The sequence below is a fragment of the Corvus moneduloides genome, chromosome 25, assembly GCF_009650955.1.
Source record: "Corvus moneduloides isolate bCorMon1 chromosome 25, bCorMon1.pri, whole genome shotgun sequence".
NCBI lineage: Eukaryota > Metazoa > Chordata > Aves > Passeriformes > Corvidae > Corvus > Corvus moneduloides.
This window is the reverse complement of record NC_045500.1, coordinates 2,262,192-2,283,861: the sequence shown is the minus strand read 5'-3', so window position 1 is coordinate 2,283,861 and position 21,670 is coordinate 2,262,192. Positions and strand designations below refer to the sequence as shown.

Here is a 21,670-nt window from a genome sequence, read left to right as displayed (position 1 = left end):
CTGAGCACCTTCTGCAAGGGGCAGCAAGGATGTAAAGAAAATCTTGATCCCCACAAGAGCATCAGTGCCCTGTATCTCCCCAGATCCTGCCTAGCCCCTCTGGCAGGTGCAAGAGGAGAGGAATTTTCCTTGCACAGATGCATATGCCACCAGGGCTCCAAAAATGCCACATTCCCTCCCCAAACCAGCCACTGACCAAATCACACCATACCCGGCCCCTCACCAACTGCCAGGCTGGCACAGCACCTCCAGACTGGAGCCAAAGGCAGCTTAGGCTGGGGATGGTAGGGGGAGGATGCTGCCGAGTGGCACCGAGCCACGAAATTTGCCAATGAGAAGAAAACACCCAAGCAGTGCTTAAAAACTGAAAGCTGTTACTTTAATTACGGGCTTTCTGCTTTATCACCAATAGCGTTTCTCACACATTCATCAGCAAACCTGGTAATAAATCAATCGTGGGTAGCCAGGAGCTGCAGTCTGGCTCCTTCCCTTTTTCTTCCCTGCTCCCTGCAAGCTCTCACACCATTAGTATGCAGTCCGGCACTGCCAGTCTGTGCATTCCTCATCGGCTTTGGACTGGAGCTGGTATCAAGCGGATGCCCCCAGCACAGATTTCACACAGCCAGCTTTGCCTGTGGGGAAGGCAGGCGCTGGTGGAGGAGGACGTGCCTGTGTCTCTCAGGGCACGTGCACAGTCCTGGCTGCACGCTGTAGGGATCTCTCTGCATCCACAGGGAATTTCAGGATGGGAGGAAGACAGGGATGGGGCAGGGTACTGGTGTCCGACCTCTGGGTAGGCATCAGCTGCTGTGCATGCTCCCGCTCCGTCTGCTCCTTGTTTTGTGCCCAGAAATCCCAATGGCAAGGCCAGGGTGGGGGCTGTGGGCACACTGGCTGAGCAGAGGAGGGATCCCAGCCCCGGCTACAAAACCTTTTCCATGCACGGACACCAGTCCCGTAGCACAGCCCAGATGGCAGGACGCTCGGGGCTCGGGAAGGTGTTTCCCTGTGCCTTTGCTGCGCCCTTGCACTTGAGGCAGTCATGAAAAGACAGCTCTGCTACCTGCCCCACACCCAAAAAAGTCAAATTTTCAGGTCAGCTGGGATGGTGCGACATCCAGCCATGCTGCACTGAGGCTGCCAGGGTTATGCCTGCACACACCAATTCCTGGAGAGGATATCGCATGTCCTGACTGTCCACAACTCCCAGGAAGGGCGAAATCCTCCTGTCTGGATCTTGCTGGAGCAAGATTCAGCAGTGGGAACTGAGGCTGAGGATGCTGACCCTTGCTGAGGACTCTGTGCATGGGCTGTTTGACACCTGCCCTCTCCTTGACCTCTCACTGTCCGCTGCAACAAAACCAACAACAGCTCTGCTGCTGAAACACAAATTAAACAATTCCAACCCTTTCATTTCCCTGTCACCTCTACCAGCTTCCCAAATCTATTTTTTCCACCTATTTGAGTGTTTCTGGGTTCACTCCACTGAGGCAGAGGTGCTCCCCTCTCCCCATGCCAGTACCTGCTGCTTCCCATCAGCCATGTGAGGGCTGCACAGATGTGCACACAGCAGTCCAGATGTGCAGGGCACACTGCCAGGCTGCCGGGATGACAATGGAGAGGGAGCAGCCTCTCACCTCCCAAAATGAGGACATGGGGTCCCTCCAATTGCTACTGGAGCAAGTGTGCAAATCCAATTGACCTTGAACACTAATTGGCACTCTAATTAACACTCAGCAGAGAAGCAAAGGGCCAAGAGGAGACTCTCTTTGCAGAGGAGCTGGCCGGGAAAGGGGAGCAGCCATCCCTCCATGCTATTTCTGTGGGGATGAAAGGACACATCTCCACATTTAACCAGGAAAATCCCTTCCCCAAGGCTCATCCCTGGGAGCGGGAGCCAGCTGGACATTCTGGGACTGCAGTCCCAGGGAAAGCATCCTAAGGCAGAGTCACACACCCTGCCACCCTCGCAGAGCCCCACACAGGATCACAGGCACCTTCCTGGCATCTCTCCCAGCCCGTTCCCTGCAGAGATCGGCTCCAGCTCTCCCTGTCGGGGTTTGCAGCACTGTCTCCCCGCAGCGCTGTCCCCATATCTCGCCCTCCCACACCAACACACACATTTCCCTCTGCTCATCCCCTCCTTCAGCCTGGCATCAGGAGCTCCAGGCTTGACATTTTCATCTCCAGGTTATTTACAGGAGGGCACATCCGAGGAAGCGGTCACAGGTGATTTCCCCGTGCTGCCGGCTCCGCTCGGCATGGAGCCGCAGGGGGCAGATTCCTCACTGCAGATATCATTAATCCTGCAAATCCCCAAATCCCACCCTCCTGCCACCCTCGTCCTGGGGAATGTGGAGCCACAACAGGCTAAAACTGGCAGCAGCCCGAATCCTTCAGGAGCTCCTGCTGTCCTGGCTGCTCCTCCCTCCACAGTCCCAGGGCAAAGTGGAGTCCCACGGGCTGGATCCTGCCTGGTCCACGGGCAATTGGAGCAAACAAGGAGGGAGAAGACCCTCCATGGCAGTGTTTCCCAGGCAGGGAATTGCTGGGATCATGCCTCATTTGGATCCAGCAATGGAGGGACTGAATTCCAGGCTGGTGCTGTGCTCTTACGTGGGGTGACACTGAGGAGCGTCACCTGCAAACCTAAACCCAGCCCTTAACGAAAGATAACAAACTGATACCGAGTGATTGCAACAACAGAGACTGAGGGAGATTCATCCACTACAACTCCTGCCAGGAGCTGCTGCTGAACGGGAAAATCGTGTCACAGCTCCTCTTTGGGGCTGCTCCTGCAGAAGGGACACCTTGGGCTTTCAGCTCAGGTGAGCTCCATCACCATCCTGCGTTTCTCAGGTGGATGGTCAGAAAGGAGACAAAGTCGTGCCTGCAGCCACCAAGCTGCTGCCCTGCCCCAGCTGGCACAGCCTGCCCTGAATCCTGATGTCTTTGGTAAATCCCCCTCTAGCAGGGATGGTGTCCCAGAACCGCTGGGCTGGCCAGGATCCGAGGAGTCAGGGATCACCTCCACCCTCAGCAACTCCCAGAGTCCACACCAGCACACATACGAGGCCCCAGTAAAACCCAGCACTCCTGACTCACACCTCACTGCCGGATGGGAAGGTGCCACCCCAGGGAGCTCCCAGTTCCCAGCCTGGCAGCACACCCAGGAGCTCCCCAGCTGCTGCTTTCTTCACCCTGTTGCCTCCCTGACCATAACTACTCCTTAATTATTTAATGTCTGCAAAACACCTCGAGACTTTGCATGGGAAGGGAGATGAACTGCACGACCTAAAATTGGTCTTTTCCATCTCGAACTCCTTGCATTTTATCCTGGGATGAAAGGAGCTCTATTAGGCAAAGCATCAGTATTATTAGATTTCCTTGGAGCCCTAACAAACGGATATTAGATTATTACTGCAGATGCATTTCTAAGGCACTCATCACCAGAGTATCTGAGCATCAATTACACAGATTTAGAGATAAAAAATGCTTTCCCCCGGAGAACAGGGTATAAAACCCCTTCTCTTTTTGCCTCCCTTCCCCATCTCTTCCAAATACATTTACCTCCCTCCCACTGCCTTCTGCAGAGCTGGAGCTGCTTACGAGGAAAGCTCTCGGGTTTATGGGCAACCCTGCAATCTTTGAAACATCTGAAGCAGCAAAAGCTTTTTGTAAAGACTGGCAGGAGTCAGCTGAAGAGATTTCAATGTGCAAATGGACATAAAAAGATGCAAGGGGGGGAATGAAACGCTGGATTTATTGTTCTAAGGACAAAGGATTTTCTATGAGATGAGATGACCCCACGGCCTGGCTCCAGCACCTACAGGTCACAGTGCACAGGAAACCCGTCCTGCTTTTGGGGTGAAAGGGAAAAATGGAAAAAAGTTCAGGTTTGACTGTGCTGATAAGGTCTCTGATAATTCCCTGCCTTACCATTGCCATTATGCTAACCCCTAGCAACACCACAGGAACTGGGCTGGATATTGAACACACAAATCCACGGCTGGAAGTGCTTAAAGGCTGAAGAGAAAAGATCAAAGTTTGAGAGGGGAAAACACGGAGAAGGGGTTTGGCCAGGATCACACGGCTGGGACCAAACTGCTCCTCATCGCCCAGGTCCCAGCACACACAGGGACCACGCCACAGCACCCCTGCCTGACTCAGTCTTTCTTGCCCTTTCAGCTGATCTTGCGTCCAAAAAGACTAAATATCACAATGAATTTAATCTCAATGCATGTTCTTTAATTTCAGCTGCTGGATCCAGAGATTATGATTTGGCCTGGCTTTAGAGCAAAGCATCAAATCCACTCCTTTCACCAAGCCAAGTCCATTCCAACCCGTAGGTAAATACTTCAGGACTACGCTCAGGAGGTGCTTCCAGCCCCACAACAGCCCCCTCAACAAGCTGTCAGAAGGTGCAAAAAACCCAAACAAAACCTCTTAACTCTCTTTCCAGACCAGGATCCCATCCCCAGTGCAGGTTCACACTGCCTTGCGAGCCCAGCCCAGCTGCCTGGCTCATCCCAAAGCCCCTCCTGCATGGCTGGTGGAGACAAAGCCGCTGCTCTGGCCAGCCCAGCTTTGTGTGTCAGCCAGAGCAGCGACTGGGCAGCAGGGAAAGCAGCCCTACATCACAGAAAAGCTTTCAAAAGCACCTTCTGTTTCTACCCATGGGCAGGACTCAGAGCCAGGATAAGCCATCCCAGCTCTGCCCCACCAGGACCAGGAGCCCTGTGTGTCAGCCTTGGAAGGGACCTTAAAAATCATCTTTTTCCACCCCCTGCCGTGGGCAGAGACACTTTCCACTCTCCCAGGTTGCTCCAAGCCCTGTCCAAGCGGGCCTGGAACACTTCCAGGGCTGGGATGTGTGTAGCCCTTCCAGTGGTCAAGTGCAACCTCCAAGCAACGCAGCTCATGGCATCCAACTGATCGACATCACTGGGATGGACCAGATGTCCCTTTGTGCGGAAGCTGCCCGCCCTGGGAGCACTGTCCCCAGGGTTAAACACTTTGCAGGATAACTGGGAAGGCCCAGCTCACACACAAGATGATTTGGAGGTAGCCGTGATCCTGACTCCTGCCCTACAGGGAAAACCTGCACAGGAGAGATGAAGGAGAGCCGGGGCCCAGCTCTGGGACACTTCAAAGGGAGAGAGGGCTTGGGATGGACAGGGCCTGATGCAGAGGGAGGGAGCACAAGCAGGGGGATCTGGCTATGTCAGAGCAGGGCATGGTTAGCAAAACAACCACAAATCCCAGAAACCGAGCGTGCCTCCTGCCCCAGCACCACAGGATGCTCACAGCAGCATCCAGCCATGGGGCTGGCACAGCAGGATGGGAGCCAGCACTGACTGTGGGTGCCAGCCACAGCCAGAGCTCAAAGATTAAGGAACAAAACCTATCACCCTCTTCTGAATGATCTCACGAGTTACAAGGTCAATGGTCTTGGTCCTCTCTCAGGCAGGGACACCGTTTGACCTCGTGCTGCTGCCCTAAGCATGGCTGTAAAGCCCTGTCCAGCCCCAGCCAGGGTCAGGCACCAGCAGCACTTCTGCTCATCTCCCAGATCCCCATCAAGCTCCCAACAGAGCCTGGCGATCTCACTGCTAAAACCCCCCAGGACTGCAGGTCCCCTCCCCAGCAACCCCATCAATTCCATCACCATCTTCACTACCCGTGCTGGGGAGGAAAAGCTATTCCAGCACATCACCTGCCCTGCACAGATTTATAAAGAAGAGGAGGGAGGTTTCCCAAAGGTTCAAAGACCCATCTGTTCCTCCTCTCCTGTAGCTTCCCCTCCATCTCAAGCACCTCTCCGTGTTTCAGGAGCAGCCTCAGAAATCGATGCTCACTGAATCACAGTTAGATCCTTTGGTTTATTTATTATTTTCCCACCTTGAACTCAAACCTCCTTCTGCACGGCGAGAGCAGGGGATGAACCACGCAGCGTTTCACAAGCACAAGCTCTGTGGGAGGGACGAGACAACAGCGAGACACGGGAAGGACAGGAGACCTTCCCTCCCAGCACATTGTTTCAGATACCACCAGGTTTCCAAAGGCCAGAATGGTTTGGATTGGAAGGGACATTAAAGCCCATCTCATTCCAACTCGCTGCCACCTTCCACTATCCCAGGTTGCTCCAACCCCAAATCCAACCTGGTCTTGGACACTTCCAGGGATCCAGAGGCAGCCACAGCTTCTCTGGGCATCCTGTGCCAGTAAGGAATGACTCGATGCAAGTCAGTGATCAGCTGATGGATGCAAGATCTGGGAGAAGAAGGTTGTCTGTGCATGCCCGCTGTTGAATAGGAGTTTTTCTGAGTATTCTGGATTTTGCATCGCCTGGGCTGTGCTCAACACACCGGCCCTGCTGCAATTCTCCCGCGAAGGCCGGATGAAGGAGAAAAGCAGGCAGTTATCAAAAATCCCCGGCAGCAAGGACAGAGGGACACCAGGGCACACGCCCTGCTCTGATATCTTCACCAGCAATGTCTCTCCATCACCTTTCTGCTCATTATCTACCACCTTTACCCCAGCCAAGCATCCAACACTTGGATCAAGGTTGGATGTCAAGGATGTTGGATGTTCACGACAACATCTTTGAAACAAGGAGGCGGGACCGGCGGGTTCCCACCTTGGCTCTGCCCGCAGCGACACTGGGCAGCTCACAGGAGTTTCCACAATGGGCACCAGCTCCTTACACCCCCCACTGGAGGAATCCAGACCCATGGAGGCTTTCCCAAACCCCTGACCCCCGAGCAGAGCCCTCCCGCAGCCCTGCGCTCACTGCTTCCCAGCCGGGGCTCACCTCAGCCAAGTTAATTGCAAAGACAGCAGCGCCGGAGCAGAAAGCAACCAGCGGGGCTCTCTGGAAAAGCCAATTCCCACAATACAGAGCTGATGGGATTTCTGTGAGGAAGAGGGCAGAGAGGGGCAGGGGTGAGGGAGCTGAGCGTGTCCCAGACAATCGCTCCGCCAGCGCTAACCTGCGGATAAATAGCCAGTGCCGACATCTGCTGAGAAATACCTTTCCCGCTCCACACTGAGAATTGCAATCTAATAATATCCCAACTGCCCCCCCCCCCATCCTTCTCCATCCCTCCCCCACCCAATTACCGAGCCTGACATTATCCGTCATCTTCCCTTTGTGTCGGCGAGAATCCAAACGCAGACGCCGGGAAATTAATAATAATTGTTGTGTCAAAATGCGGGATGTAATCAGGATGCGGCGTGGAAGCTAATACAAACACAAACAAATGGTATTTATCCTCCCGAAAGATCCCTCCCCTCCCTTCCCAAAGGGCTGCTGATGATAATACTCATGGAAGAGATGAATCAGTGCTAATATAGGGATTAGGAATAGATCCCAAACCCCAGCCTGGGCTGCAATCAAAAGGAGCGCTCTTAATTGAAATTAGAGCTGGGATTTCGGTGCCTCTGCAGAGATGGGTTAAGCCCATCGGGGCTAAACAGAAGGGAAAATAAAAATAGCATCTTTATTCAAGAACAAGAAGGTGGGAATGAGAAAAAAGATCCTCTCTGGCTTCGACACACCTGGTTTGCTCAGTCTTGGCTTTGGAGCTGGGTTTTGTCCCAGCACCGATTCCCGCAGGCAGGGCAGAGACGATGCTCCCGCTTTTCCCTCAGGCATCTCTCTGCCTTTTCAGCTCAAGACGGGTTCAGAAAGGATATTTCAAGATCAAACCACACCTCCCATGCTCTGAGGGGACCCAGGGCAAGCTGAACTCGGGGTCCTGTTCCCGACTCTTTCCTGAAACTTTTTACCACTCTGCAAGTGAAACGTGCTCTTTCCCCCGATGCTCACGCCAGCAAAGATAAGTGTTCTCGCTTTCATTCCTTTTATTCAGAGGCACAAAAGGAGAGGAAAAGACCACCTGAAAAAAGGCACAACTCCTGCTTTTATTGCTGCTTCATCTCCCACATCCCTCTGCGCTCCAGGGCCACCTGGACTGATATCCTCGGCAGTAAAAACACAATTTTACCAACCAAGCCCATTTGAACCATTTATTCAGCGGGGCTGAATTCTTCCCAGATCCCAGTCCCAGGCAAGAGGGATGCTCAGGAGCCAGGTGCTCAATGGCAGCATTGCACTTTCTCCCTTTCCAAAGGTTTTGGTGAGTACGGACTCCTCTTACTGACTCTCTCCCAGCTCTATGCATCACCCTGAGTGATCCCTCCCCGTGGATGTTGCTCAAAGGAGTCTAACACACATGAGAAGCAGAAAATGGGATCCAGGCACAGATTATTCCCATGAGCATATTAACAACTCCTCTGCTTTAATTCCAAATTAGATTTTATGTCTAAAACCAGGTTTCTCAATTCTTGGCTTGGGCACTGTGCCACTGTCTGTGCCTTCTGCTAGCACATACAAACCCAGACTGAAAACTGGCCCCAGAATAAATCACCCAGCTCCAAACCCTCCTGCTGCCAAAGGCTGGGATTTAGCCCTGACCTTCACCAATCTCTCTCCAGCCTCCCTCAGCCCAGTTGGGAAAAAAACTTCTGTGATTTTCTTTTTTTCCAGCCACGAAAAATCCCATTTCCAAAGACGAGGGACAGAGAGAAAACCCTGTATGAGCAGTGCAGACTTAATTCATCTCCTCAGTGGCAGCAGGTCCTTGAGGGCGAGCCAAGGGCTTGCAGGTCAGGAGAGACTCAGTGGAGTATGGCCAGTTAGAGATGACTTAGATGCATTCCCATTCCCTGCTTAAACTTTCTGTATCTCCACAGTGTCCTCTCCAGGAAAAGCTGGCCCGACAGCACACAAGTGTTCAAAAACATGAAGGAACAAATGGCAATGCTGTTCCTCACCCCAGGATGATGCCGTGGGTTTTACCAGCCGGCTGCATCCCGGCCAGACTTGGATTTATACCTCGAGGCTGCTGACAGCTCTGAGGACCCCGAGCTCACTAGATGGTTGTAACAACCAACACAGCGGGCACTGATTGGTTACACAGACACCAGAGGCTTGAAGACCACCCCAAAATCCCCCAGCAGCTTTTGTTTGTGCCTTCAATTACAAGTGCACCAGGATTAGCCATAAGAACAGACTTTGAGAGCAGCTCCCAGCTCCGAAAAGCCTGGCTCATCCCACACTGAGCCACTGAATCCAGTACAGGTCTTGAGCCCAGTCCAGAGATAAATTGATTTTAAACACAAGCACGGTGTAGAAACTCAGCATTCTGCAGCCAGATGCCTTTGGACTGGTCTGCAGCTGGGCAGGGCAGCCCATCAGGAGTTGGGCATGTCCAGCTAAATGAGCTCCCCACGGTCACACGGCAGGAGCAGATCTGTCCCATCCAACTTCTGCTCCCAAAAACTTTGTTAGCTGGTCCAAGGCAGGAATCTGGTTCCTCCAGCAGCAGCAGATGTTGATGCCTCTAGAAAAGCGCTGTTTAAGGCTGATGTGAAAGGTGCTTTGGCACTGCCTGTCTCCCTGCTACCCACCGGACACGAGGGCTGGAGTGCAGCCTCCACACCCCAAGGATGCTGCTGACAGAGAATCCCAGAGTGGTTTGGGTTGGGAGGGACCTTAAAGATCATCCCATTACACTCTCCTGCCATGGACAGGGACATCTTCCACTATCCCAAGTTGCTCCAAGCCTCGTCCCACCTGGCCTTGGACACTTCCAGGGATCCAGGGGCAGCCACAGCTTTTCTGGGCACCCTGTGCCAGGGCCTCCCCACCCTCACAGGAAAGGATTTCTTCCCAATATCCCATCTAACCCATCCTACCTCAGTTTAAGCCCATTCAGTGCTCCACCTAACAAGGCTCAGCAGAAAAGCAAAGACCTGAGAAGCCCTTGTCCCTCCTGCCACCTCTAAACACCCGCTTTATTCCCAAGCTGATTTGACCGTCTGCAAAGCACATGTCCGCCCTGTCGGCATCCCAGGGCTGGCCATTATCCAGGTCCTCCTCCCGGCTCTACCAGCCCCTCGCCGAGCTGGAGTTGTCCCTACATGATCCCTCTCAAGTCACAAATTACGACGGCAGAAATGGAGCTGGGCAAGCCGCGGCGGCTCGGCGGCAAAAGCTGCACCCACGGCGGGGCTGGCGGCGGGATCACGGATTGGTGCGAGCATGGAAATTCATTCATATGAATTTGGAATATAATACCTGACACAAGATGTATCACTGCTGCCATGCTGCAATCCCAGATAAGGACACAGCAGTAACAGATGGAGGAACAAGGCACTTATCTTGTTAGCTGATGGATTTATCTCTCCTTCCCCCACCCTTCCCTACATATTCCATAGTGTGCAGAGAGCCACGTTCCTCGGCAGAGCAGCATATGGAGCACGAATTGATTTCTTCCTAACACCCCCTCCACACTTTAATTCAATAAGAGCTGGAGTGGCGGATAAACAGCTTGTTGTGCTAGGAAAATTTCAAAACAGTCAAGAAAATGTCAAACTGTCTTTTTTATGAGTGTCTTTCTTTTTTTCTTTTTTCTTTTTTTTCCCCCCCCTTTTTTATTTTTTTCCCTTTTCATTCCCCCTTCTCCTCGGATTTTCAGCGAGGAGCTCCATGTCTGGAGTGAGCAGTCCTTCCCTGGCAGACACCTGTATACATCTCCTGTCAGGCCAGTCCATGGCAAAAGGTGGCTTTGGTCCCATCCTTGGATGGGAGATGGGAACACAGCGACTCCGGGTAGAAGATTAGGCAGATGGTTTCATCTGGCAGCTCCCTTAATCTCATTACTGGAGCTGGTGGAAGTTTTTAACGTGATCTCTCTTTCCTTCTCTACCCTCACCCCATTCAAAACGCCTTTTCTCAAAAAAACCCAGACGTGTTTCCTTAGTGGTTTCTTTGTTAGGCAGAGACTAAAATTTCTTTAAAAAACTATTCCATTCTTATTTTTGGTGTCCTCTCCCTCTCTATTATTTAGCTCTGAAAAGGAGGAATTATTAGAGAAGAGGAAAAAGCACAATTGGATGTTTTCTGGTCCTTGCTCAAAAATATGGAGCACTTTGGAAATGGCAGGGATGTGTTTCTGAGGACCATAAGCCCCCTCATGTGCTCTTGCCCTGCAGCCTCCTTTGCCAGTAAACCCAAGCGAAGGCTGCAGCCATGGAGGTTTATTTAGGAATGTGGAAATCCAGCCCTGAGGGTCACCAGCATGTCCCACACTCAGGGGTCCTTGCTGGCCTCCTGACCTCTCCCAAACACCTTGCTCCTGCTATTCCTCATGCAGCTGCCTGTTTCCTTCCACCCTATAAACCAGCCAAGAGCCTGAACTCTCTCCCAAACACACCAACCCCTCACTCCCCTCCTTCCCAGCTCTCCCCACACCTCCCTAGCTTGTTCTCCTGAGGGATTCTTACAAGGTAAAACCCTTCAGAACTTCTCCTCCCCATCCATGCATCCATTCAGGATCTCATTTCCCTTGAACTTCCCTGCAGAGCAGAGGCCACCACAGTCCCAAAGCTCAGCCTGGCACCACACGTGGCCTGAGCCATCCCTGGCTCTCAGCCCCCAGTGCTGGTGAAAACCATCTCCAAGTGGGTTTGGAGGAGGAGTTGGAGCAGTGAAGACCGCTCCATGAGTCTGCTTTCACATTTTGAATAAATTGACATGAACACAGGGCAAGAAAAGGGGAATGTGCCCCCAAGTATGACCAAATGGAAAGCCAATGGATTCCCAACAGGAAGAACAGAAGACCTCACTTAACTGAAGGAATAAAAATGTGTTCCCTAAAAAATGTAGGAGCTGCTCTGTTTCCTTCAAAACTTCTCCTACAGAGTCTCAGCATGGACTCAGGAGCGACTGTCAGCCAGGCATGTGGGGGACACGCTGTGCACCCAGGGTTAGGTGCCATGGGTGGCCTCAGCACCCTGGTCAGGATAGGACACCGCCTTATCCCGCAGCACCAACGATAGCTTTTGGAGCTCAAACAAGCAACCAGCATCCACAAACCCCACCCCAGGACAGTTTCATCCACTGGGGAGCAGAAATAAAGACAGGCAGCAGCAAAGGGCTGGGGGCTGCACATTCCCTGCGGGGTGAGTTCCGCTCCAGCAGCACCCGGACCGGCAGCAGCGCGGGCTGGGCACACGCTGTGCATGAGCTGGGATGCTCTGGGGGTGAAACGGACCCGCAGGAAAGCGTCCAGGGAAGGAGGGCTCTGTCCTGCAGTTTTCCACCTCCCGCCATCCGCCTGCTGCTGTGCTGGAAGGCGAGAGCCGCCTCCCCACCCCCTCTGCAGCAGAGCAGTGCAGAAGGCTGCAGGATCCTGCAGGGAGCCGGCGTGTTTAGCATGCAGGAGAGAGCGCGGAGCAGAGCCCTGTCTCGTGCCACGGAGCAGCCGGCCAGGAGCAGCAAATTGCTGCTGGAAGGAGCCGGGTGCTTGGTGAACCCGCAGCCCCTCACTGCTCCCCCTCTTCTTCCCATTTAGCTCCTGGTTGCAAAGCAGGGATGGGGTTTGATGCCTGATCTACCCCCGCCTCAGTTTCCCTCTGTGAGAGAATCCCACCACGCCTCTTGCTACGGCCCCAAACTGTCGGGGAGGAGCAGCAAGGATCATCCCTCTGCTCCAGAACCATCACCTCCTTGCTCCGTCCCTTCCTCCCTGCCAGCTTGCACTGGGCACCCACAACCCCAATGACAGTGGCAGCACCCAGGCACCCACGGGTGATCCATCCCAGCACCCAGGCACCCATGGGTGATGCCTCCCAGCCAGCACCCACCCCATGTCACAGCCCCACACTGAGCTCTCCTCCTCCACTGCAGGCTGGGGCTCAGCCCCTCCAAGCCTTACCTGCCACCAGTGTCCCCTCCTCGTCCCTTCCTCACCTGCCTCCGTGGCCACCCCGGGGAGGGGAGCAAAGCAGGTGACAGCACACCAAGGGCAGCTGGTCCCCGTTTGATGCCGGTGTCTCTGGTCAGCTCCGACCCCCCCCATCCACCTCCCCCTGAAAAGGACATGGAGAGCCCCTTCCGCCCCCACCCAGAACATTTCAAACCTGCCCCTTTCATAAGAAGCTCTCGCCAAGCACCCAATTACAGCTCCATGAGTGAGGATGAAAAGCTGCTCTTGGAGCATCCTGTTTCCTCTTTATTTTTCCCCCTTTTCAAGGCTCCTTTTCCCTCCCTTCTCATGAGGTTAAAGAGCTAAAGACCAACTCAGAGGCAGATAATAGAGTGACAGCGCCTCATAAAAAAGCAGCCGAAGCTTTGGAGAAAGCTGGCATACGGTGCATTAGGGATTTCTGTCGCGGCAGCTGGGAGTAACAGTGACCCTCTGAACTCAATTTGCTCCACGGCTTGAAAACGAAGGAAAGCCTTTGGACTGTCAAACTCCTCCTTTGGCTTCCAAGGGAGGCTGTAGACTTTGAGCGAGCTTTCAGGGGCCCAGCGTGCCCCTCACCCTATGGCTACTGCCCTTGGTTCATATCTGGGGCTGGAAGTGGCATCCCGAACCCTGCAGGGATGCAGGATGTGGTGCAGAAGGGAGGATAACCCACCGGATGGGAGCAACGCCGAGCTGTGGAGATGTGGATTTATGCACTACAAGGATTCAACAGCCACCCTGCCCCAGCCCAGCGAGAGCAGAGGGACAAGGGGGGGACACGTGAAAGGTCGGTGCTGCATGGGAAGAGCTCAGTGGTGCTGCACAAACCCACCACTTTCCCCCTCTGCCTTTTTCTTCTTTCTTTTTTTTTTTTTAAATGAGTAGAAAATTCTTCCCACTACGCATTAGCGCCCAACGTAATGGTGCAAAGCATTTTTCATTTATCATCATAATGCCAGTCAAACGAACCTCCTAATAACATAAATGCAAGAGGAAAGCTATTAGAGTTTATTTGTGCAGTGGCTTTGAACTCGTCCCCCCTGCTCCATCAGTGTGACTGGAGGGCCTGGATGGAGCTTGGATCTTTAGGACCTTTTATCCTCAGCTAGCCAGAGTCCTTCCTTACAGAGCACTGCAACCCCACACAGGTTGCTGTATTGGTTGAATTATCAAAATACCTAAACACCCGAAATAATCCATCGCAAACAGGCACTGGAAGGGCTCCAGGTCAGGTTTGACGGGGCTTGGAGCAACCTGGGGTAGTGGAAGGTGTCTCTGGGGTAGTGGAAGGTGTCTCTGTCCATGGCAAGGGGTGAAATGAGAGCGGCTCTGAGGTCCTTCCCAACCCAAACCAGTCTGGGATTCTCCAATCTTTCGTGCCTTTCCATAGGTATGATGTGTTCCAAGTCAAGGCACGGGGGAACAACACACCTGGCCGTTGCTTACCTGCAGCTGAAGGTCCCCAAACACTTTGCCTGTTGCTCCTCCCACGCACACCTGAAAACAGGCATTTATTTTCCACACCACACAGTGCCTGGAGTCCCTATCCCAGCTCTGCACCTCTGCCAAGGACCATCAGAGCATCTCTGCTCTGCCCAGACCTCCTCCTCTGCCACCCCTGGATTGTACAGCTTTGGGAGAGCAGTGCCATGAAATAGCTCTACAGATGCTGGTGAGGCTCATGCAAGAAAACTTGCCTATAAATAAAAATACTTGGAAAATTCAAGTCATTCCTCTATACAGCTCTTTGCTCTCCTTTGCTGCAGCCATTCCCATCCTAGGATTTCACCAAAAGGACAAGAAACAGCCTTAGGTTGCTCCAGAGAAGACTTAGGGAATATTGGGAAAAATTTCTTCATGGCAAGGGCTGTCAAGCCCTGGAACTGCCCAGGCTGCCCAGGGAAGTAGTGGAGTCACCATCCTTGGAGTAGGGATTTAAGACATCTCCTCCTCCACTGCCGGCTGGGGCTCAGCCCCTCCAAGCCTTACCTGCCACCAGCGTCCCCTCCTTGTCCCTTCCTCACCTGCCTCCGTGGCCACCCCGGGGAGGGGAGCAAAGCAGGTGACAGCACACCAAGGGCAGCTGGTCCCCGTTTGATGCACTTGAGGACACGGTTCGGTTGTGGGCTTGGCAGTGCTGGGGGAGTGGCTGGACTCAGTGAGCTTAAAGGTCTTTTCCAACCTAAACTATTCCACAATTCAGCGATCTCTCGCTCCTGCCTTGCGGGTCCATCCTCATCCTTGCAGGTCTGGCCCTTGGCATCCCCCATCCCCAAGATGTCCCAGCACCACTTGTCCCAACAGCTCTCATCCTACAGCAGCCCCGTCCTGGAGCGCCTGACAAAGCATTTCATTTTATACACAATAATTTCCTCATTAAGCCGAAATTAAATGCGTATTTCAAAACCTACGAGCGAGAGCAAACTGTTCAGTCTTATGCTTTATTAAACAAAAAAATCTTTGTGTGGAAAGAGCTTTGGTGCCAAATTACAGCCCTGCTGACGGGGCCGAGCTATTCCCAACTGTGCCGTAAGCGGCGAGTCGGGATGTGCGGTGCCGGCAGAGAGGGCCTGCACTGCAGAGGGAAACCTGGCACTCTCCTGACAAATTAGTTTACTTGTTAAGAAGCCTATTTCACTCAATTTCAACAAATTGTTGTGTTTAGGGGGAGGGGAGGGCAGGGCAGGGCAGGGCAGGGCAGGGCAGGGCAGGGAAGGGAAGGGAAGGGAAGGGAAGGGAAGGGAAGGGAAGGGAAGGGAAGGGAAGGGATCATATCTGGGGCTGGAGGTGGTATCCCATCCAGGGAAGGGATGTTGCAAAGCAGCAGGAGCCCCTGTGCAAGGGTAACCTTCCCTCCTTCACCAGGCTGCCCACTGGAGCAGGGAGGATTGACTGTACAGATGATATTAGGAAGTGTTTTGTGGTGAGGGTGGTGAAACACTGGCACAGGTTTTCCAGAGAGGTGGCGAATGCTCCACCCTTGGAAAGAGACAAGGTTAGGTTGGACAGGGCTTGGAGCCACTCGTCCCCACTGCTCCACCAGTGTGACTCCCTGGATGGAGCTTGGATCTTTAGGACCCTTCATCCAAAGTTATTCCTCAGCTAGCCAGAGCCTTTCCTTACAGACCACTGCAACCCTGCACGCGTTGCTGTGTTGCATGAATTTCCAGAATAAATACCTAAACACCTGAAATAATCCATTGCAAACGGCCACTGAGATGTGTGGAAGTGTCCAAGGCCAGGTTGGACAGGGCTTGGAGCAACCTGGGACAGTGGAAGGTGTCCCTGCCCATGGCAGGGGGTGGCACTGGATGGCTTTAAGGTTCCTTCCAACCCAAACCATTTTATGATGGGATAGCAAGAAATCCAGGCTTATTCCAGGGTGGAGAGCAGATGCACCCTGCGGTGTAGACTGGGGACGAGGCTCATCAGTGAAGCACATCTGGTGGTGTGGAGGAGCATTCCCTTGCCAAACCCATCAGGTAACACCAGGGATCAGGCTGAGCTGCTGGACCAGCCCATCACCTGCCCACAGCCAGCAGCCATCAACCATCTCCCCCTCTGCTCCCACAGCCCTACAAAGCAACAAAAATAACCACTGATAAAATCTAGACGTGTTTCAAAAGCTCCAGCCCCACCTCTCAGTGTGCTCTCCATGGGCTCTGCGTCATAGACTCTGCAAAGGGCTTCCCTAGGTGCAGCAGGAGCCAAAAGGGGTGGGAGGCAAAACTTGGGTGGAAAGAAGATGACATGAATTGAGAGAAAGGATCAGGGCAGAGTGGGGCTCGGAAGAAAATAAAACCCAGCGAGGCAGACAGAGATTAATGAGTGTTTCCCAGATATGATAATTTCTGGACATCCATTAAATTTAATCTCCTCCTGGGCTACTGGGAGGCACTGCAACTCTCTGAAAGAGGGGAGAGGTCCTGGGGGGCTCAGTGGGACCCCGGCACGGCCATCCCACCCCACAGCACCTCTGCCTGAGCTCCTGGGTGATGTATTTTCTATCACAGCGCAGCTCAAACCTGTGTGTTTGTGCCTCCCTGCAGCAGCACATCCAGCTGTCACAGCTGGGCGCTGGTGACACATCCCTCAGGACACAACAGCCTGTTTAGGGAAGACGTCTGTCAGCAAGCCCGTGTGCTCCCTGCCAAGGTGTTGGCACGTGGGGACATCGCTGTGGCACCCACAGCCCTGCTGCCACCAGCTCCTGTTCCGCCACCTCCACGGAAATGCCAAATTGCATCCTCTGCGAGTGGCTGTCCAGGCATCAGCCTTCCATGCTCCAGAGAGCACCTGGGGGGAGGTCCGGCCCCCAAATCCCCGTGTTTAACACCAGTCCAACACACGAGCCAGCCAGCGTTTAACTCCACCTTGGTTGGTGCCAGCATAACCAAAGCAACACCCACTTGTGGTTTCTCAGGCACAGCTGGAGGGGCAAATCCCTTATTCTCACTGGACTCCAAGGGAATAGGATTGTTTTCCTGAGTTATTTCAGACTGGACCTGTTGTTGCAGTCTCAGACTTCACTGGGAGTCTCTTGATGCCATCCAGCCACTCCGCAACATCTCCGTGTTTGTATCCAAGCCCCGCAGGAGCCACACCTGAGCTGCCACAGCCTGGCCTTGCTGCTTTAAAAAAAGCTACCACAAATCCACTGGGAAAGGAGACTCCCACATGCTGTCTCCACAGAAACCACTCAGTCATCAGATCCCAGGTAGGTTTGGGTTGGAAGGGACCTTAAAGCTCATCCCATTCCACCCCCTGCCATGGGCAGAAACACCTTCCACTATCCCAGGCTGAGTCCAACCTGGCCTTGGACACTTCCAAGGATCCAGGGGCAGCCACAGCTGCTCTGGGCACCCTGTGCCAGGGCCTCCCCACCCTCACAGGGAGGAATTTCTCCCCAATATCCAATCTAAACCTCCTCTGCTTCACTGAAGCAGATGGATGTGCTCCAGCAACCACCAGCACTCCCTGCTGAGACCCCTTGACTCGTGACTGCAGCTCCTCCCCAGGTCTGCTCTCTGCTCCCAGGCAGACCTGTAGCTCTGGAGCCAGAGAGCTCACCCCGCACTGCAGTCCCTGTCAGCTCCCCACCAAGATTTGTGGGCTGTGTAGAATTCCTTTTTGACATTTAAAGGTCTTGGACAACAGGCCCTACACATCTTTGTTAGGGAGGACGGGATTCACTTCATCCAAATCTGCTGCCTTAAAGTTCAGAGTCAAGTGTAAGATATTTTTGCCTTCTCAGCTCTGGCTCAGTGACAAGCAGCATGCCCAGGTCCTGTCACTGCCCGTGGGGTCTGTATGGCCACCAAAAGCTTGTGTTCCTGGGCCACTGACACAGAAGACTTGGAAAAGGAAGCCAGCCCTTCCTACATGGACCTGGACACGTCTGTGCCACGTGGTTTGGACAAGCAGTGAGGTGACCAGGATGGCAGCAAGCTGCCCAATATCCTCATGTGGAGCAGGGCACAAGCAGGAGACAGGGAGAGCACGGAGAGGCTGAAAGCCAAGGGAAGGGGGTTCCATCCCTGGGAAACCCTTATCCAACCAAGGAGCAAGGGACAGAGACAGAAGGACAGACAGTACTTGGAGCACTGCCTGGCAGGGCATATTCCATCCAGCCCGTGTTCCAGGGAAGCGTTTGGGAAGGCGCAGGGAAAAGCCTGAGGTTTCCTGCCTAGGAAAGAGGGACTACAGCCTTTAAGGAGGAAAGTAATTTGGGTGAGAGTGGTGGGGAAACGATTGAGTTCTCAACCCGATGGAAAGCCAGGGAATATGGATGATGGACTTCAAAAGCCAGATTTCAAAAAGTTCAGGAAGCTGGTAGATGGGTTCTCCTGGGAAAATAATCACAAAGAAGGGGAGAGCTGGCAGTTACTGAAAGAGACTTTATTACACACACAATAGCAGGCTATCCCTGTGCAAAGGGAAGGTAGGAATCCTAGGAAGAGGCTGCTGTGGCTGAATTCAGAGCCATTCAATGACCTGGGAATAAAAAAGGAACCATGAAAAAAATTATGGAAACAAGGGCTAATAATTAGGGATGGGTATAACAGAGCCATAATGGCACAGAGGGATAAAGTCAGCAGCACTAACATGCAAAACAAGTTTTAATTAGCAAGAGATATGAGAGGGGAATAAAAAGGCTCTTGGATTTGTTCAGAGGAAAAGGAAAAGGAATGTTGGGTCTGTCACCAAGCAGTCAGGGAAAGCATGTGGCAGAGATGCTCGGAGCCATGTTTGATTGGATCCATATGAAAGCAGGTGTATGGTCAGCAGACAGCTCCAAATTTCATATTAACAGGGACATGGCTTTCGGGCTGGAGCACGGATAGAGGAGGGGTTAAAAAAAAATTAAACTGGCAGAGATTGAGGAAAGTCTCTGGAGAGTGATGAAAAATCGGGCAGAAACGTCGCTGAGCCACCAGCGCTGTTCTTTGGGAGCTCATGGAGGCCAGCAGCAAGGGCAAGAAATCTTCATATCTTTAAGTAAAAAAACCCAGAGCTGTAGGCAATCAGCTCAGCTTCAATCACCGGGAAGATACTAAAACAAACGATGAAACTATCATAGCATGTAAGGCCCGGGAATTTAATAAAGTGAGAAAAAAACCCCACATCCACCACCAACACGAGTTTGTCAAGAACAGATCATGTCAAACCAACCTAATTTCCGCCTTGACAGGATAACTAGACTTGGTGGATAAGAGGAAAGCTGTAGACATGATATACCTTGACTTTAATAAGGCTCCTGATGCCAGTCCCACGCGGCACCTCCGAGGAAAGTTGAGGAAGCACGGAGTGGATGTAATCGCTGAGGCTGGGGGCAGAGGGGAGGAGGGATAACAGCCTGTTGACAAAGCGCTCTCAAAGAGTGCTTATCTATTATTTACAACCATGCCAGGAGGGCAGCCTACAGCGGGATTCCTCCGGGGTCTGTCCGAGCCCTGCTCTCTCCGACATTTACATTTAACTGCTTGCGTTACAGAGCCGGGAGAACGCTGATTAAAATCTGTAGACGATGCCCAGCCAGGAGGAGAGGGGCTGGAAGGGTTCTGAGGGTAGGAGCAGAATCCCAAATCTCCTCTGGAAATGAGCAGTAGGAAATCAAAGACGGACAACCGTGGTGCGACACACTCAGAGAGAAAACATCAAACACGTGGACAAAAAGGAGAGGAAAAACCCAGGGAACTGGGGTGTTAGAGCAGCCCCCAAATCACGGAGGATTCAACCTGGCCACGGAAGATGACAAATCTTAACGTGAGTGTTGTAAAAAGGACAAAGGAGAATCGTTTTGCTCCACTTGGTTTAAAGCAAGTGCTCAGCTGCAGGACTCCAGCCCAACATGGACACGGGGTTCTCAGAAAAGTAAAGGCCAAGTCACTGCAACTTAACACGTTATCACCTCCCCCCGACCCGTGCTGACACTTTGTCTTCGTTCCCAGCACATCTGGCTGCCCTGAGCCCGCAGCTGGAGGTTCCCTTTCTTCTCAGATCAATCCAAAGTGCGTTTGCCACAGTGCAAGACACACATCTCTAATCGATGTGGAGCAATTGATTGCACGTCCCAGCCAGGATGAGCCAGGGTGAATCCGTGGAATAGCAATGAAATGAGTAAGAGATGCAGACAACTCCAGAGAAAGATGAAAGACACCGGGGTTTGCTTTGTCACTAAAAGAGAAGATTGAGTAAGAATTGACAACTCTCTTCCCTTACATAAATATCATACGAAGCAGGAGAATAATTATTTGCCACATCCCTTCAAAGAGACAGAAGAAGAAAACACTAATTTGCAATAGAGATTTTGTTTGGGGACTTGGAATAACTTTGAGGCTCGTGAAACCCTTGCAGAAGGGCTCTATCACCAGAGGGCAGCTCAGCTGCCCATGATGCAGGTCCCACATGTGCCCAACCCCAGTGGAGGGTGAAATCAGCTGCGATCCACCCAACCCTCACCCCACAGAGGTCATCCACCGCCAGACTATGACACAGGAATCTCTCAGGGTCCACAAAACTGTTGCAGCAGCATAAAATCTGGACTACAGATTGTTCCCTCCTGCTGGCAAGTCCAAGTCCCCTCTGTGACATCCCGGAGACCCATCTGCAAGTTCCCGCTCACCAGTGGGAGCAAGGGCTGCACCGTCTCAGACAGTGTGACCCCACAAATCACAGCGAGACACACTCAGCACTTTTATTCTTTATTGTTACAGTTCAGACAGCTCCATTATTTATCCAAATTACTTATTCATGTTCCATTTCCAGGGACAACCTGCTGCACTGGATAGAGCGATCATCGCCTCTGCTCTCCACTCTCCCCCACGTCCCGTCCCACTTTAGGTGGTATTTGGCCACGCTGCTACCACTGTTTGTGTAAGAGCGTTGACTCTAATTAGAGAATCATTCCATCCATCCCAGGCCCTCTCTTGCACCACCCAGGGGTTCTGACAAGGGGAGGATTGAAAAAGCTCAGCCCAAAATGACAGCTGAGCCTCAGAGAGTGACTGACAGAAGCACTGAACATTTCCTGAGGCAATTCAATCAGAACAGGTTTTTTGGCCATCGTTAGAAGCTAAACCAATTCAGACAAATATCACTCCTACCTGGAGGGACAGCAAGGGCTCATCATTAAGAGCAAGGTGGCAGCTGGCCTGGATTAAACAGAGCTATCCAATGTATTTCCATATATCGCCCTCATTTCAAGGCTGTACCTCAGAGGGCAGATGGACCTTTACACTCTTGCCAAGATTTGAAGGCTGGAAGGTTACCCTGACGTGCTGTCTCCAAGCTTAGATCACACCCTCTGCTCTCAGGCCAGACCCCAAGCACAACTCTACCTCCCACACAAG

General features: G+C 52.7%; 1 protein-coding gene across 2 annotated transcripts in view; it reads right to left on the bottom strand.

Annotated features, from left to right (window-relative positions):
• The window catches only part of LOC116455711 (protein CEPU-1), a 355,205-nt gene that overhangs the window by 310,988 nt on the left and 22,547 nt on the right, over positions 1-21,670 (bottom strand). The window contains exon 1 of one of the 2 annotated variants that reach the window (XM_032133931.1): positions 7,123-7,159. The exons of the other annotated variant lie outside the window; for it this stretch is intronic. Coding sequence (XP_031989822.1) covers positions 7,123-7,144 — 22 coding nt within the window. The 5' untranslated portion in view covers positions 7,145-7,159. Of the gene's footprint in view, positions 1-7,122; positions 7,160-21,670 lie in introns of those variants that run through there. 2 annotated transcript variants of the gene reach the window in all.